The sequence below is a fragment of the Pristis pectinata genome, chromosome 26, assembly GCF_009764475.1.
Source record: "Pristis pectinata isolate sPriPec2 chromosome 26, sPriPec2.1.pri, whole genome shotgun sequence".
Taxonomy (NCBI): Eukaryota; Metazoa; Chordata; class Chondrichthyes; order Rhinopristiformes; family Pristidae; genus Pristis; species Pristis pectinata.
Genome location: NC_067430.1, coordinates 24,078,061 through 24,093,701, shown reverse-complemented (window position 1 = coordinate 24,093,701; position 15,641 = coordinate 24,078,061). Strand labels below are relative to the sequence as shown.

General features: G+C 40.7%; 1 protein-coding gene across 3 annotated transcripts in view; it reads left to right on the top strand.

Moving 5' to 3' along the window:
- LOC127583299 (tumor necrosis factor receptor superfamily member 14-like) overlaps positions 1-15,641 on the top strand; it is a 54,913-nt gene that overhangs the window by 12,928 nt on the left and 26,344 nt on the right. For all 3 annotated transcript variants that reach the window (XM_052039135.1, XM_052039134.1, XM_052039133.1), the window contains 4 exons: positions 614-753; positions 5,334-5,359; positions 9,203-9,305; positions 14,794-14,919. In XM_052039135.1, the coding sequence (XP_051895095.1) occupies positions 614-753; positions 5,334-5,359; positions 9,203-9,305; positions 14,794-14,919 (395 nt within the window). The remainder of the gene's footprint in view (positions 1-613; positions 754-5,333; positions 5,360-9,202; positions 9,306-14,793; positions 14,920-15,641) is intronic.

The window sequence follows — 15,641 nt, the reverse complement described above, 5'->3', positions numbered from 1 at the left end:
AATGCCACATACATTTGAAGAGTCCCGAAGTGCAATAGCCAAGGGTTCTAAAGCAATATCAAATAATAAAGGGCTTAACGGGCAACCTTGTCTAGTACCTCGAGAAAGCCTAAACAAAGGAGATCTTTGATTATTAGTAAGTATCGAAGCCATAGGTATATAATAAATCATCTTAATCACAGATATAAATTTAGGGCTAAAATTAAATTTTTGAAGTGTAGTGAATAGATATTCCCATTTGACTCTGTCAAACGCCTTTTCAGCATCTAGTGAAACAGCACATTCCAGAATTTGGGACGAAGGAGTATATATAATATTCATTAATCTCCTGATATTAAAATGTAAATAACGATTCTAAGATCTCATTGTTTTAGCAAACAAATAAAGGAACAAGTTGGAAAAGAAAGAAAAACTTTAGCTTTAAAAAGAATACTGAATAAGTAAGAGGGAATAAGTTCTAGGGAAAAGAGCAAAGTAGTGAAATTGACTTAATTTCTCTTTTGAAAGACTGGACAGATTGTTTGCTGAACTGTAACATTCTTGGAAGGTACAGTCATTATTGGAGCATCTCACTGATACTAAACTTTAACTCTGTATTTCTCATTTTTCACAGGGATCAGCAGACGATCCAAATTTCAGCTGGTGTGGAAAAGCTAGAGGTGGTAGCCCCAACTCCACATGTTTTGCTCTTAATCATCTTGATTGTTACCTATATAATACGTCAAGAAAATTGTGAAGCATGGTCATTATCAGGTATGGGATTTCTTCCATATATTTCAGAAGACTATTTGTTCAATTAGTATAATTGTTCTCCATGAATACCAGTATGTATTTGATAAAATAAATTATTTATTAGTGATGTTCCATGTCCTTTTTGCTTCCACTTTGATGGTATTTAGATAGATTAAGTCTAAATATCCTGTTTCTGCTTCAGCTTTTTCCAATTTCTTCAGGTCCCAGAATTTTGCTTTGAATCCCTTTCTAGCAACTTATCCTGTCAATCTTAGCAATATGAAAATTAATTCACAATGAGAACCAAATCTGGCCACAAAGGAACTGCATAACGGCACGGTGACACTGCAGGTAATGCAGCTGTCTCCCTTTTCCAGCAACCCTTGTTCCATTCTGACCGCCAATGCTGTCGATGTGCAGTTTGCATGTACTCTCTGTAGCCTGTTTCCCTCTCGGTGGTCCTGTTTCCTCCCAAAGAGATGGTAGTTGTTAGGTTAATTAGCTGCAGAAAATTACTCCTGGTGTAGATGGCTGGTGGAAGAAGCAGTTTGATGGGTGTGTGAGAGTTTAAGTTGCAGGCAAGTGCTTGGACGAGTGGGATGGATGGAATTGTTCTGAGAATTGGCATAGATTCAATGGGCTGAATGACTGCCTTCTGTAGAATGTTGGACTTCCATCCTTATTCATTTATGAGATGTGGGCATACCAGGCAAAGTCAGCATTTACTGCCCACCTGATTGTCCTCAAGGACATGCTGAGTTCTTCAACCACCAGGTGACAATAAAGTCTATTTTTGTTGTGACTGATGGAACCTGCTTGCTACCACCAGATTGTTGAAGAAGGCAAAATGGAATCAACAGCTAATCTCTTTCATTTTGAATGGCAAATATCAACTCTTTTACAGCTCCGTTTCATGTATTGCCCTCAGATCTGATGTAAGGTTTTAATTTTTCTCCAAGGATTACAGGCTACCCACAGGTCAAGGAATAGAATAGTTTTATTGGCTCACAAAAGAATTGCAATAATTATAATTATTTCAAATTAATTGTATAAAACATATATACGACCAGTAACACATGACAGTTTGCTTTTCGTGGAATAGTGGACATGGGCAGAAAGGTGACCTTTTTGGTCCTCAGCTGATCAAGGTGTTAAGTCAAGACTAGCATGAAGGATTCATCTCAAAGAGCCGTCAATTATCTGCCTGTTTATTACCCACTGTGTATGAGCATAACTACCTATTTTGAAGGATTGGCAAATGCTGTCTGTCAATTACTATTCTAATTACCTAATCAATAAACAGATAAAAACAAACATGTACCCCAACCAATTTCTCCGTGATTAGGTAATGTGAATGTCATTCCCTTCATATCTCTGCCCTTATTCAAGTGGTCATGATGTGTCTTTTACCAACTTTCTATTACCAAGACCATACAACACTGGCCATATACTTGTCAGAGAGGAAGTGTGGTGGAGATTCACTGGACGGATTCCTGGGACAGGGGGAGTTTGCCATGATAAGAGATTGAGTACACTAGGTATTCTTTGCATATTGAGAGATGCTCTCATTGAGCCTTATATAATTCTTAGAGGTCTCAACAGGATCTTTGTAGGTGTAGATACGGTGCTTCAGTGGTAGTCTAGATGTAGATGTCACTATCTCAAAACAAGGGATGGGCCGTTTGAGACTGAGAAGAGGACAAACTTTTTCACTCAAAGCATGGTGAATCTTTGGAATTCTCTATCCTGGAGGGCTCTGGGGGCTCAGTCGTAGAGTTCATTTAAAAGAGAAATCAATGGATTTCTGGATATTAAGGGAATCATGGGATGTGGTCTGGATGATATCACTGAGGTAGAAGATCAGTCATGGGCCTGATGAATGGGCCAGATAGCCAACTCCTGGTCCTAATTCTTAAGTTTTGTCTAGTTATTTGGGTAATATTTTTGATTGATAACTATCTCGAACTTTATGATCATACTCCTAAGTAATCTATAATTCAAAACCTAACTTCCAGCATTTAAATTACCAAATTATCTTGTCTTGGAGCTTCTTTTATCATTTGGTTCTCTTGTGAGGCTCATCTAAATTTTTATTGGGTACTGCTTTATTGGTACCAAAAATAATACCACGGGTTAACTGGAGAAATAAGTATAAAGTCAAGAGAGATAAGAACAGCTGAAAACATAAGACCAGAGCAGAGAAGCAAGTACCAACACAGCTGACCTGTATATCATGCCTTTCACTGCCATGCAAACAAAGATCCACAGAACAAGCTGAGGAAAGCCCAGGAAACACTGATTGAATAATTTAAAGAGTGACTTGTGACTGTTGATGCACATCCATGTTGATTTAGGACCAACAACATGGATTGTTATATACAGTATATATATATATATTCAGATAACAGTTATCCTGAATACAAATGTATCTGTTTTACAAACTTGTGACCTTAGTACATCTCTCTACAGCTGTAGAAGTTCGGTCATGTACTCAACAGGTGGAGATAAAACAGCTCCCACCTTTGATGTCTCGTAAATAATCAACTGAGATCCTTGAGAGAACCAGCTACTGTTATTGCGGACTACACTGGACCCTTGAAGGCTGTGCTCTGTGACCAAATCAAGAATGGTTATGCTGCAGATTTGGGCTAAAGCTCTGGTATAGGGATGATGACTCAAGAAATTCAGAAATCCAGCCCATAGCTGTCCAACTTGGATAAACTGAGCTGAGGTTACAAGTCAGCTGGCAAGAAAAATGTACACAAATGTCTATTTGAATAGCAAACTTGTCGCCAGTAGGCTCAGGCACCAGTCCATCCTCTACTCCAGTGGCAAGCAGTACTGACTAACTGACCATGTTATGTCTCCTTTCATCAGTCAAGATGATGGACAACCAAGATGATAGCATTGTGATCAAATATTAACATTTAGATTGTTGAGCCATTTAAATACATAGAAACACTGACAGAATTAATACACTATCTTTGCTGCTGCTTGACAGATGAGAATTCAGCAATGGCGATTCAATAAAACTTTTAAATCAAGTTAGAAACAAGGTTATTTAACTGATAAAAACAAAATTCTGGACTTATTGAACATCTGGAAAGAGAAGCAGAGTTAATGCTTCAGGCCAATGTTATCATCAGAACAAATTCAACTTTATATGCAGAAACATATAAAAATGTGCATTAAGAATGGGAATCTTATTTAATATAAATAAATTGGAACATCATGTGTCTATAGAATCTAACGCACACAGCCTGTCGTAACAAGGAAATTCCACATTAACCCTAACTTTCCACAGTGTTATAAATAGAAATGTAGTTGTAAGTCTATGATAGCACCCCACATCTTTAAGTAGCATATAATATGCTTTATAATACAATGCCATGAATTTGACTCTGCCCGCCTAATAAAAAACTGAGTAGTTACATCGGCAAGGGAAACTCAACACCAGTGTTATGTTGCCTCCTGCTCCCCCGGGTGGATAAGAAGAGCACTCACCAGAAGCCTTTCTAATCTTTAGGTGCACATCTTGGACATGGAATTACAAACTTCAGAGTAGGAATATCAATATTTCTACATCTCTGGATAATTTGTAACTGGGAGGGAAACTTGAGCAAAAACTAACCTATTGGAAGAACTCAGCAGGTTGAGTAGCAACTGTGGAGGCAAGGGAAACTTGGGCTGCAACAGGATGGTCATTGCAGACAGCACAGATGCTTGGCTTAGCAGTCACTTAGCCTACACTTGGTCTTGCCATGTAGAGGATGCCACATCGCGAGTACTGAATCCAATAGACCAGGTTGGAAGAGATGCATGTGTATCTCTACGTCGCCTGGAAGGGCTGTTTAAGTCCTTGGAGGATGGGGAGAGAGGAAGTGCAGGGACAAGTGTTGCACCTTTTGTTGCAGGGGATGGGCAGGATGGGTTGAAAGGGAATCACAGGGAGAGTGGTCCCTGCGGAGAACAGAAGTCGGGGAGAGGCGAAGATGTGGTTGGTTGTGGGATCCCGTGGAGCTGGTGGAAGTGCCAAAGTTGATTTGCCAACTGCGGAGGCTTGTGGGGTGAAAGTTGAAGACCAGGGGAATTCTATCTCTGCTCTGTCTGGTGAGAGCTTGGTTGGTGGGGGGAAATGTGAGAGCAGACATGTGGGAAATGGAGGAAGTGCATGCAAGGGCTCCATCATCCACAGCAGGGTTGAAGCCATGCTTCCTAAAGGAGGAGGGCATATCAGAAGTCCTGGAGTGGAAACTCTCATCTTGAGAGCAGATGTGGCAGAGACAGAGAAACTGAGAGAAGGAGATGGCGTCCTTTATAGGAGACAGAGTAACAGGAGGTGTAGTCAAGGGGAGGGAAACTTGCTGCTTATATTTCCATGGTACTGTGCTTTAATTGGAAACAGGATAAGCAAAAATAAAATTCAATGGATAAGGCCTGAGAAGGGTTGGAAAGTAGCAAAGATAAATCCTGAGGGAGGTATTTTGATCTCTGGAACAATAATGTTGTGCTTCTGTGATCTAGTCCTTATTAGGAGTTCGAAAATTTGATTTTTTTTAAGTAATTGCAGAAATATATTTACATTATTGTTTTACTTTCAGGTACAAGAGATGACAAGTTCAAAAAGGTAAGAGTACATTACATTCTTTCACTATTGTACTACCAGTGAAAATGAATGTTCAGGTAATCAAGTCAAAATATAGCAAGCCCAGTCAGTTTCTTATTCTGTTGGTGCTAATAATACCTTCTTTCCTGTTAAATGAAAGGACTAAATTTGGCAAATATAAAACCATCTGATAGTGAGAGTATACTGTATCCTTTCAATTGATTATGGTCAGGTTATTTAGAATAACATCTTATGCATAAGTTAGACCTCCACTGCTCCCCAGATCCACAGATGAGGTGAGGTAGAAAGCCTAGAGTTATGACTGTGTAATAGACTGCAAATTGTGCAAAGAGTGAGAGTTTGGAGAAAACTGTCCTCCAGGAGAACCAGGACAAACTGGTGCAAGTTGACCCCATCTTTCTCCACCCGTTGTTGCTGCCTTGTGTAACATTTCAGGCGCAAATGATTTTCTGCCCAGCTGTCATTAAAATGATTTTTAAATTAATTTTAGTTTACAGATGTAGACTAATATTTGTGAAATTAATTAGTTTTTATTTAAACCCTTCACCATGTGTTTTCTACTCCTTTCAATACCAATTTTTTTTGTTTGGGGCTTCCACTTTTTTATCAGATAATTGATCTTTTTTTCTTGGTGGAATAGTTAAAACTAGTCATTTGTAGTGGGATTTTAATATATATTTGCTGCATCTGATTATCATAGCATCAGTTTATTGGTACACAATAGGGAGCATGATGTCAACAAAGCGTTCTGCAAATACCAGCTACATAATTAAAGCATCTCAAGCGCTGGATTCACTGGGAAAGCCTCTTTCTTGGTCAACTTCTTTAAGTGTCACACAACTATTTACTTTCCTCAAGAAACCAGTTTCTGCTGAAATGGCCTTACATATTCACGTGTGTGTGTGTGTGTGCGTGCGTGCGTGCGAGTGTGTGTGTATGGTTCAGAAAACCTGCTAAACTTGAACCAGTGACCAAGAAAACCAAATCACTTAACTGTTTTTCTCTCAAAAGCTACCAATAAGGAAACATCAGTTGCCACAATGCCACTGGTTAAATTGACCAAACAATTTTTCTTATGTTTCAGTGGTCATGATTTTTTTCAGTGGCCAGTGTTTGTATCAGAAAGCAGATTTGGGACTTAACAAATGAACCCTGTGATTAAAATAATATTTAAAAACAAAATCAGATCACTGTAGGTACTAGAAATCTGATATTGAAAAAACCACAAAATGCTCGAAATACTAAGCTGGGTAGGAAAGGTTAGGTGAACTCTGAAAGGCTATCGATCTGAAATGGTAAAATATGAGCAGGTGAGACAGCATTGGTGGAGAGAGAAACAGTGTTACTGTTTCAGGTCAGTGAGTTCTCATCAAACCCTCTGTCAGCATCTCTCCATAGATGTCACCTGACCAGCTGAGTGTCCCCAGATTTTTATGTTTTATTTGACATTTCCAGTATCTGCTGTGCTTTGCTTGTCAACTGGAAACATTTACTCTTTTTCTTTCCCAAAGACACTGCCTGACCAGCTGAGAATTTATAGCATTTTCTGTATTTAAATAAACTGACTTACAAGTAACTGGAGTAATTGTGCACTTACAGTGTTATGCTTTGCTATAAATTGTAGTTTGCATTAATAAAAAAATATCATTTCTGTTGAAAATCTGGCGATAATGTCACTGATTATCCTATGGAAAACAGAATTTTTCCTTTATTAGAACATAGGACATTACAGCACAGTACAGGCCCTTCAGCCCACGATGTTGTGCCGACCTTTTAACCTACTGTAAGATCAATCTAACCATTCCCTCCCACATACCCCTCTATTTTTCTATCATCCATGCGCCTATCTAAGAGTCTCTTAAATGTCCCTCATGTATCTGCCTCTGGCCAGCACCCCTGGCAGTGCCTTACACACACCCACCCCTCTCAGTGTAAAAAAAACTTACCTCTGATATTCCCCCCCGTACTTTCTTCCAATCACATTAAAATTATGCCTCCTCATGTGAGCCATTTCTGCCCTGGGGAAAAAGTCTCTGGCTGTCCACTCGATCTATGCCTCTTATCAACTTGTACACCTCTATCAAGTCATCTCTCATCCTCCTTCACTCCAGGGAGAAAAGCCTTAGCTCACTCAACCTATCCTCATAAGACATGGTCTCCAATCCAGGTAGCATCCTGGTAAATCTCCTCTGCACTCTTTCTAAAGCTTCCACATTCTTCCTATAGTGAGGTGAGCAGAACTGAAAGAATATTGTGAATATTCTTTAGAATAAGTGTGGTCTGACCAGGGTTTGGCTCTTGAACTCAATCCCCCGACTAATGAAGGCCAACATGCCAAATGCCGCCTTAACCCTATCAACTTGAGTGGACACTTTGAGGAATCTATGGACTTGGACCCCAAGATCCCTCTGTTCCTCCACACTGCCACTAACCCTGTATTCTGCCTTTAAATTTGACCTTCCAAAGTGAATCACTTCACACTTTTCCAGGTTGAACTCCATCTGCCACTTCTCAGCCCAGCTTTCCATCCTGTCAATGTCCCATTGTAACCCTCGACAACCTTCTACACTATCCACAACACCACCAACCTTTGTGTCATCAACAAACTTACTAACCCACCCTTCCACATCCTCATCCAAGTCATTTATAAAAATCACATAGAGCAGGGGTCCCAGAACAGATCCCTGCGGAACACCACTGGTCATCAATCTACAGGCAGAATACCCCCCATCTACAACTACCCTGTGCCTTGTATGGGCAAGCCAATTCCAAATCCACACAGCCGAGTTTCCCTGGATCCCATGCCTCCTGACCTTCTGAATGAGCCTATCATGGGGAACCTTATCAAACACCTTACTAAAGTCCACATGCACCACATTCACTGTTCTACCATCATCAGTGTGTTTTGTCACATCCTCAATCAGGCTCAGGAGGCATGACCTGTCCCTCACAAAGCCATGCTGACTATCCCTAATCAGACTTTGCTTCTCCAAATGCTCATAAATCCTGTCCCTAAGAATCTTTTCCAACAAGTTCCCTATCACTGAAGTCAGACTCGCTGCTCTATAATTCCCAGTGTTATCCCTACTCCCTTTCTTAAACAAAGGAATAACACTTGCCACCCTCCAATCATCTGGTACTACTCCTGTGGCCAGTGAAGATGCAAAGGTCATCACCAAGGGCTCAGAAATCTCTTCCTTCGCTTCCCATAATATCCTGAGATATATCCCGTCTGGCCCCGGAGACTTATCTATCCTAATGGTTTTCAAAAATTCCAGCACATCCTCCTTCTTAACATCAACATGTTCTAGCTTATCAGCTTGTTTTACGCTGTCCTCACAAACGTCAAGGTCTCTCTCACAGGTGAATACTGAAGAAAAGTATTCATTAAGAATCTCCCCTACCTCCTGCGACTCCAGGCACATGTTTCCTCCTCTATCCCTATTTGGTCCTACCCTCACTCTAGTCGTCCTCCTGTTCTTCACATACGAGTAGAATGCCTTGGGGTTTTCCTTAATCCTACTCGCTGAGGCCTCCTCATACCCCCTTCAAGCTCTCCTAAGTCCATTGTTAAGCTCCTTCCTGGCTACCTTGTAACACTCCAAAGCCCTGTCTGATCCTTGCTTCCTAAACCTTACGTAAGCTTCTTTCTTCTTCTTCACTGGATATTCCACATCTCTTGTCAACCATGCTTCCTTCACCCTACCATCCTTTTCCTGCCTTGTAATTACACACTGTAGAGTGAAATCAGAGACTTCATAAAATGTGCATTGAATCTTCTGTTTTTAAAAGAAAGTATTTTTCCAGTTGTATTAATTCCCATATTTAATTGTTTAATTACAGATTTTTTTCCTTCTTCTACTGGTTTTTCAACTTCCAATGATAACTGCTTGTGATCCAGGGGAGTATGACTATAATGGTGTCTGTTGTTCATTGTGTTCTGCAGGTAAGTGATGGCTAGTATTTTATACAATCATCACCTCAATGCAAACAGAAATGTTTTTCTTTAGCTTTCAAAGGTGGTGCAGGTAAGCTTTTGTTAAAGTCAAATACAGTAGCATGCAAAAGTTTGGGCACCTCTTGTCAAAATTTCTGTTACGTGAATAGTTAAGTGAGTAGAAGATGAACTGATCTCCAAAAGTCATAAAGTTAAAGATGAAACATTCTTTTCAACATTTTAAGCAAGATTAGTGTATTATTTTTGTTTTGTACAATTTTAGAGTGAAAAAAGGAAAGGAGCACCATGCAAAAGTTTGGGCATCCGAAGAAATTTGAGCTCTCAGATAACTTTTACCAAGGTCTCAGACCTTCATTAGCTTGTTAGAGCTATAGTTTGTTCACAGTCATCGTTAGGAAAGGCCAAGTGATGCAAATTTCAAAGCTTTATAAATATCCTGACTCCTCAAACCTTGTCCCAACAATCAGTAGCCATGGGCTCCTCTAAGCAGCTGCCTAGCACTCTGAAAATTAAAATAAATGATGCCCACAAAGCAGGAGAAGGCTATAAGAAGATAGGAAAGCGTTTTCAGGTAGCCGTTTCCTCAGTTCGTAATGTAATTAAGAAACAGCAGTTAACAGGAATGGTGGAGATCAAATTGAGGTCTGGAAGACCAAGAAAACTTTCTGAGAGAATTGCTTGTAGGTTTGCTGAAAGGCAAATCAAAAACCCTGTTTGACAGCAAAAGAGCTTCAGGAAGGTTTAGCAGAGTCTGGAGTGGTGGTGCACTGTTCTACTGTGCAGCGACACCTGCACAAATATGACCTTCATGGAAGAGTCATTAGAAGAAAACCTTTCCTGCATCCTCACCACAAAATTCAGCATCAGATGTTTGCAAAGGAACATCTAAACTAGCCTGATGCATTTTGGAAACAAGTCCTGTGGACCAATGAAGTTAAAATAGAACTTTTTGGCCACAATGAGCAAAGGTATGTTTGGAGAAAAAACGGTGCAGAATTTCATGAAAAGAACACCTCTCCAACTGTTAAGCACGGGGGTGGATCGATCATGCTTTGAGCTTGTGTTGCAGCCAGTGGCACAGGGAACATTTCACTGCTAGAGGGAAGAATGAATTCAATTAAATACCAGCAAATTGTGGAAGCAAACATCACACCGTCTGTTAAAAAAAAGCTGAAGATGAAAAGAGGATGGCTTCTACAACAGGATAACGATCCTAAACACACCTCAAAATCCAGAATGGACTACGTCAAGAGGCACAAGCTGAAGGTTTTGCCATGGCCCTCACAGTCCCCTGGCCTAAACATCATCGAAAATCTGTGGATAGACCTCAGAAGAGCAGTGCATGCAAGACCTTCCAAGAATCTCACAGAACTCAAAGCCTTTTGCAAGGAAGAATGGGTGAAAATCCCCCAAACAAGAATTGTTTTAGCTGGCTACAGAAAGCATTTACAAGTTGTGATACTTGCCAAAGGGGGTGTTACTAAGTACTGACCATGCAGGGTGCCCAAACTGTTGCTTCGGGCCCTTTTCCTTTTTTGTTATTTTGAAACTGTAAAAGGTGGAAATAAAAAAAGTAATCTTGCTTAAAGTATTAAAGGAATGTGTCATCTTTAACTTTATGCCTTTTGGAAATCAGGTCATCTTTTACTCGCTTAGCTATTCACAGTAACAGAAATTTTGACCAGGGGTGCCAAACTTTTGCATGTCACTGTATATGCCATAAATAAATTTTATATCATCAGTGATATTTGCATTATCATATGAAACATATATATAGCTGCCTTTCTCCCTTCTGTTTTGTTTATATTAAAGGTTTTTGGGGTGATACTTCTGAAAGGCAGTTATGTTTCTCATTCATATATGTAGCCAATTCTTGGAGGATTTAATGGTTAGACACGTTGAAACTCTCTAGTTTGGCACCCTTGAGACCTGAGCACCTAAATAACAAAGGTACCTTTGTCAAACTCCTACTTATTGACTATAGCTCCGCCTTCTATACCAGAATTCCAAAGAGACACATCTCCAAACTCCTAGACCTAAGACTCAGCACCTCCTTCTGCAACTGGATCCTTGACTTCCTGACCAACAAACCACAATCAATAAGGATAGACAGCAACACCTTCGCCATGGTTATTCTGAACAGAGGTACCCCGCAAGGTTGTGTCCTCAGCCCCTTACTTTACTCCCTATACACTCACGACTGTGGCCAGATTCTGATCGAACTCCATTTACAAATTCGCAGATGGCACCATTGTAGTGGGCTGGATCTCAAACAATGATGAGATGGAGTACGGGAAGGAGATAGAGAGCCTTGTGGCATGATGTCAAGACAACAACCTTTTCCTCAATGACAACAATACAAAAGAGCTGGTCATTGACTTAAGGAAGTGGGACAGAGTACATGCTCCTGTGTGTATCAATGGTGCTGAGGTGGAGAAGATTGAGAGCTTCAAGTTCCTAGGTGTAACTAACACTAATAGCTTGTCCTGGTCCAATCATGTTCACGCTATGGCCAAGAGAGCACACCAGCACCTCTACTTCCTCAGAAGGCTTGGGAAATTTGGCAGTCCTTGTTGACTCTAACCAGTTTTTATTGATGCGAACAGCTTGGTATGGCACCTGCTCTGACCAAGACTGCAAGATATTGCAGAGAATTATGGGCACAGCACAGTCCATCACGAAAACGAGCCTTCCGTCCGTGGACTCTGTCTACACTTCCTGCTGCCTTGACAAAGCTGCCAACATAAAGACTCCTCCCACCCCAGACATTCTCTCTTCTTCCCCCTTCCATTACCCAAAGATACAAAAGCTTGAAAACACACACCAACTGGCTGAAGGACACTTGTATCCCACTGCTGTAAGACTCTTGAACGGACCTCTTGTGCAATAAAGATGAATTCTTGAATTGCTCAGTCTACCTTGTTATGGCCCTTGCACTGTAACTGTCTACCTGCACTGTACTCGCCCTGTAACTGTATCTGTAACACTATATTCTGCATTCTGTTATTGCTTTTCCCTTTGTACTACCTCAGTGCATTTATGTTTTGGAATGATCTATCTGGATGGCATGCAAAACAAAGTTTTTCACTGTATATCAGTCGTCGTCGTCGTGGCTATCCCTCGAGGTTGAGGATGATGGTCTTCATTCTGTTGATCTATTTATGGGCTGTCAAGTGGCTTATGAGTCCAATCTTGGGAGAAGTAGCCCACAGAGCAAAGAAAACCTGTGCATGTATTTGTTTAACGTGTACTTGATGTTGCACTACAAAAAGCACATGATACTTCACAAATCAACCAACTAATTCCAATGGCATGGAAACCACGAGGATTGGAGCTGATGGATTTGTTGCAGCCTTCAGCCGCCTTCACAGCCGTTGAGTTCGAAATAACTTTGTCCGCCTGTTCCACCATTGAGGTCTTGGTTGGATTGTTCTTTGTCAGGGACCATACCATCGACCTTACCGCCATGTGTGACCCTACCAGGAGCATAGCTCCAGATGCCATCGCTCTCGGGATCTCAGGACCACACAAGCTTCTCCACCATGACCAGGTGACAATGCACGGAGAAGTGTATATCAGTACATGTGACAATAATAGACCAATTACCTCCCTTAAGTGGCTTCCCACTGTGAACCAGCAGCTGCAAGCATCAATAAAAGAGATTGCCTTGTCAGTTTCCAAAGCAAATCCCTTAAGTGACCGCCTGCTGTGAACTGGCAGCCTACAGAATAATGTCCTTGGTAATCTAGTTCAGTTCTTCGCACACTTTTTGTTTTTAATTTTTTTCACATAAATTCTGTAAGAGCATATTTTTATTCCGTATTTCAAGTTCTGCTAATACAGAAAAATTTTGCTCATGTAAAATGCTAAAACAGGTGCGCTGGTGGCTGATTTGCAAAAATGTCCATGCGGGACCACAGCTTCAACCTGTACTTTGAATAGTATAAATTAGTGGTTAAATATTTAAATAATGCTTTTTTTTCTATCCACGTATTTGCAATATCTTGCCAAAGTATACTTTGGAGCATTAATTTTCAGCTTTATGGTCATAGATTAAACAATTATGTGGAGGGTTCTCCCTGTTAACATATTTGCCAAGATTTTACAGTCTTTTGAATGGAGAATTGTTGCACTCAGGTGATCTGATTCACTTCAGTGCCTTCTACAATGCTGTGAACAGGACAAAATAGACAGTGCTCTAGAACCAAACAGCATGAAGAACCCTCACTGAGCCACACTGGTGGTTAAATTGGAGAATCCTGAAAATGGCCACAGCGATCACCATTAACTCGTGCCCTAAAAGTGCAGATGATGCACTGACCCCTTGCTGCTTGCACATTTTGGGGATTTCTGAGTCAGACCAGTGCTCTCCAAATAATAACTACAGGCATCAGCAGCACAACTTAAAGCAAAACTGAGAAAGACAACGGCATAATAGAGACAGTTAAAAGGGCTACATGATATAAGAAAAGATTTTTTGAATATATGCAGCACTAATTAATATTTGAAGGAATGAAAATTAAACTTTAATGGGTTAAGGGTTTCTATGGAAGTTACTATCACTTACCATAGTGGCTTGAGAACATTACTTCTTCCATATTACAGCAACTCAAACTTTTGCTGGTGTTGTTTATTGGGGAGCTATCTCTCAATGAAAGCAGATATCAGTGATGAAATTCACCATGTCCTTCAGTGCGCCGGTGTAACCTTTGGCTGTCCGAGGAAGAAAGTGTTTGAAGATCAAGGCCACACACCTGGCTTAGACTATGTGCTGCAAGAACGTCAAAGCACTGGATGTGTCTCTGAAAAATCCTCCAAATTCATTGGCAGGATAAACAATCTGATATCAACTTCCTTTCCCAGGCCAACACCCCGAACATTACAGTTAGTGGATGGCCATACATTTGCAGGTCCAACACTAGACTCCTGAAACAAATTGTTCTGTGGCAGTAAGCAAAAGAGGCTTGTCAACAATTTGTAAAGTCTCACAGACTAATGGGAATCCCTGGCTTGTGTCTGCTCAAAATGGGGAAGGAACATTCAAGTTTGAATTGAGAGCCTCAGGTCTATGCACACACAAGCCCAGTGTAAATGGCAGAAGGAGCACACCACCGCTCAAGCTATGGACCCATCCGCCCAATCACAAACATCCTGCCCGAATTATGGGAGAGTCTGTGGGGCTCACATTCGCCTTATCAGCTACCTCTGAACCCACAGAACTGAGTTTAACCAAATCATCCACATTATTGAGAGACTGCAAAAGAAAAAGACCCCAACCTTGCTGTGCTTATGCAAACAATCTCCCTGAATACATTATTGATATTCCTGAAATCCTGCTATTCCTGCTGAAAAACAATAATGGTTCTCAAGTAGGTTTTTTTTGCAATAAACTGCATTCTAACTGATTTCTTGAGAGCAGGATGAGCATTGTAATTCCTTGTCTCTTTTCCGATGCACATGTTTTGTTTTATTGCAGGCAGTTTTGTATCTAGACACTGCACTGTTCTGACGGGCACAACATGTAATCCATGTACAGCTGGAGAATATATTGAACATCCCAATGGACTAGAGAAATGTTTTAAGTGTAAAACCTGTGATCAAGGTATATATATAATAATATTGATAGAAAATATGCTGATTTGATTAAGCCATCATAGTCAGGGTTTCCTCTTACTCTTACTGATCTTATACGTGCAATATTTACCAAGTAATATTGATGCCTCTTATTGCTGTGACTGCGTCAATAGTGAAATCATGAGCTCAACTTCAAACCTGATATGGGATTTTCTGCCATTAGAATCTTGCTTTGGGACCTAGTTATGATGTGCTTAAACCTCAGTGAAAATGTCTTAGGCGAGAAGTTGCTTCATTTTCTTTCCATGTTTTTAAAACTACATTTTGTGTCGCCCCTTCACTCTTTGTGAAAGTTGACATGTTTCGACGTTTAGCCCAGCCAACCTGATCTCTGAAACCAGTTCTCAAAAGGACATATCGTCTATTACAAGCAGTGCTCATTCAGCTGCAGGTGAGCACTGCACTGAAAGAATGAATGCAGAAAGAATGTGGAGTTGGGAGAGTGCTTCCAGGGAGTCATTGGGAGCTGGACCAGGTGGTGAAAAACAGAGCTGGCAGGAGGCATGATCTTTGTGCAAGGGAGCCACTGTGCCCTTTCAGGACTACAGACATACTTTTGGCAGGGGGTTGCCAGGAAGGTCTCTGTAAGGACACAAATGCCTGTACTTGAAGCTTGGAGAAGTCTTCAACTCATGCCTGCTCCTCCCATGGTGTGAAGGAAAAGTGGATGAAATATACTCTTGCTGTGAC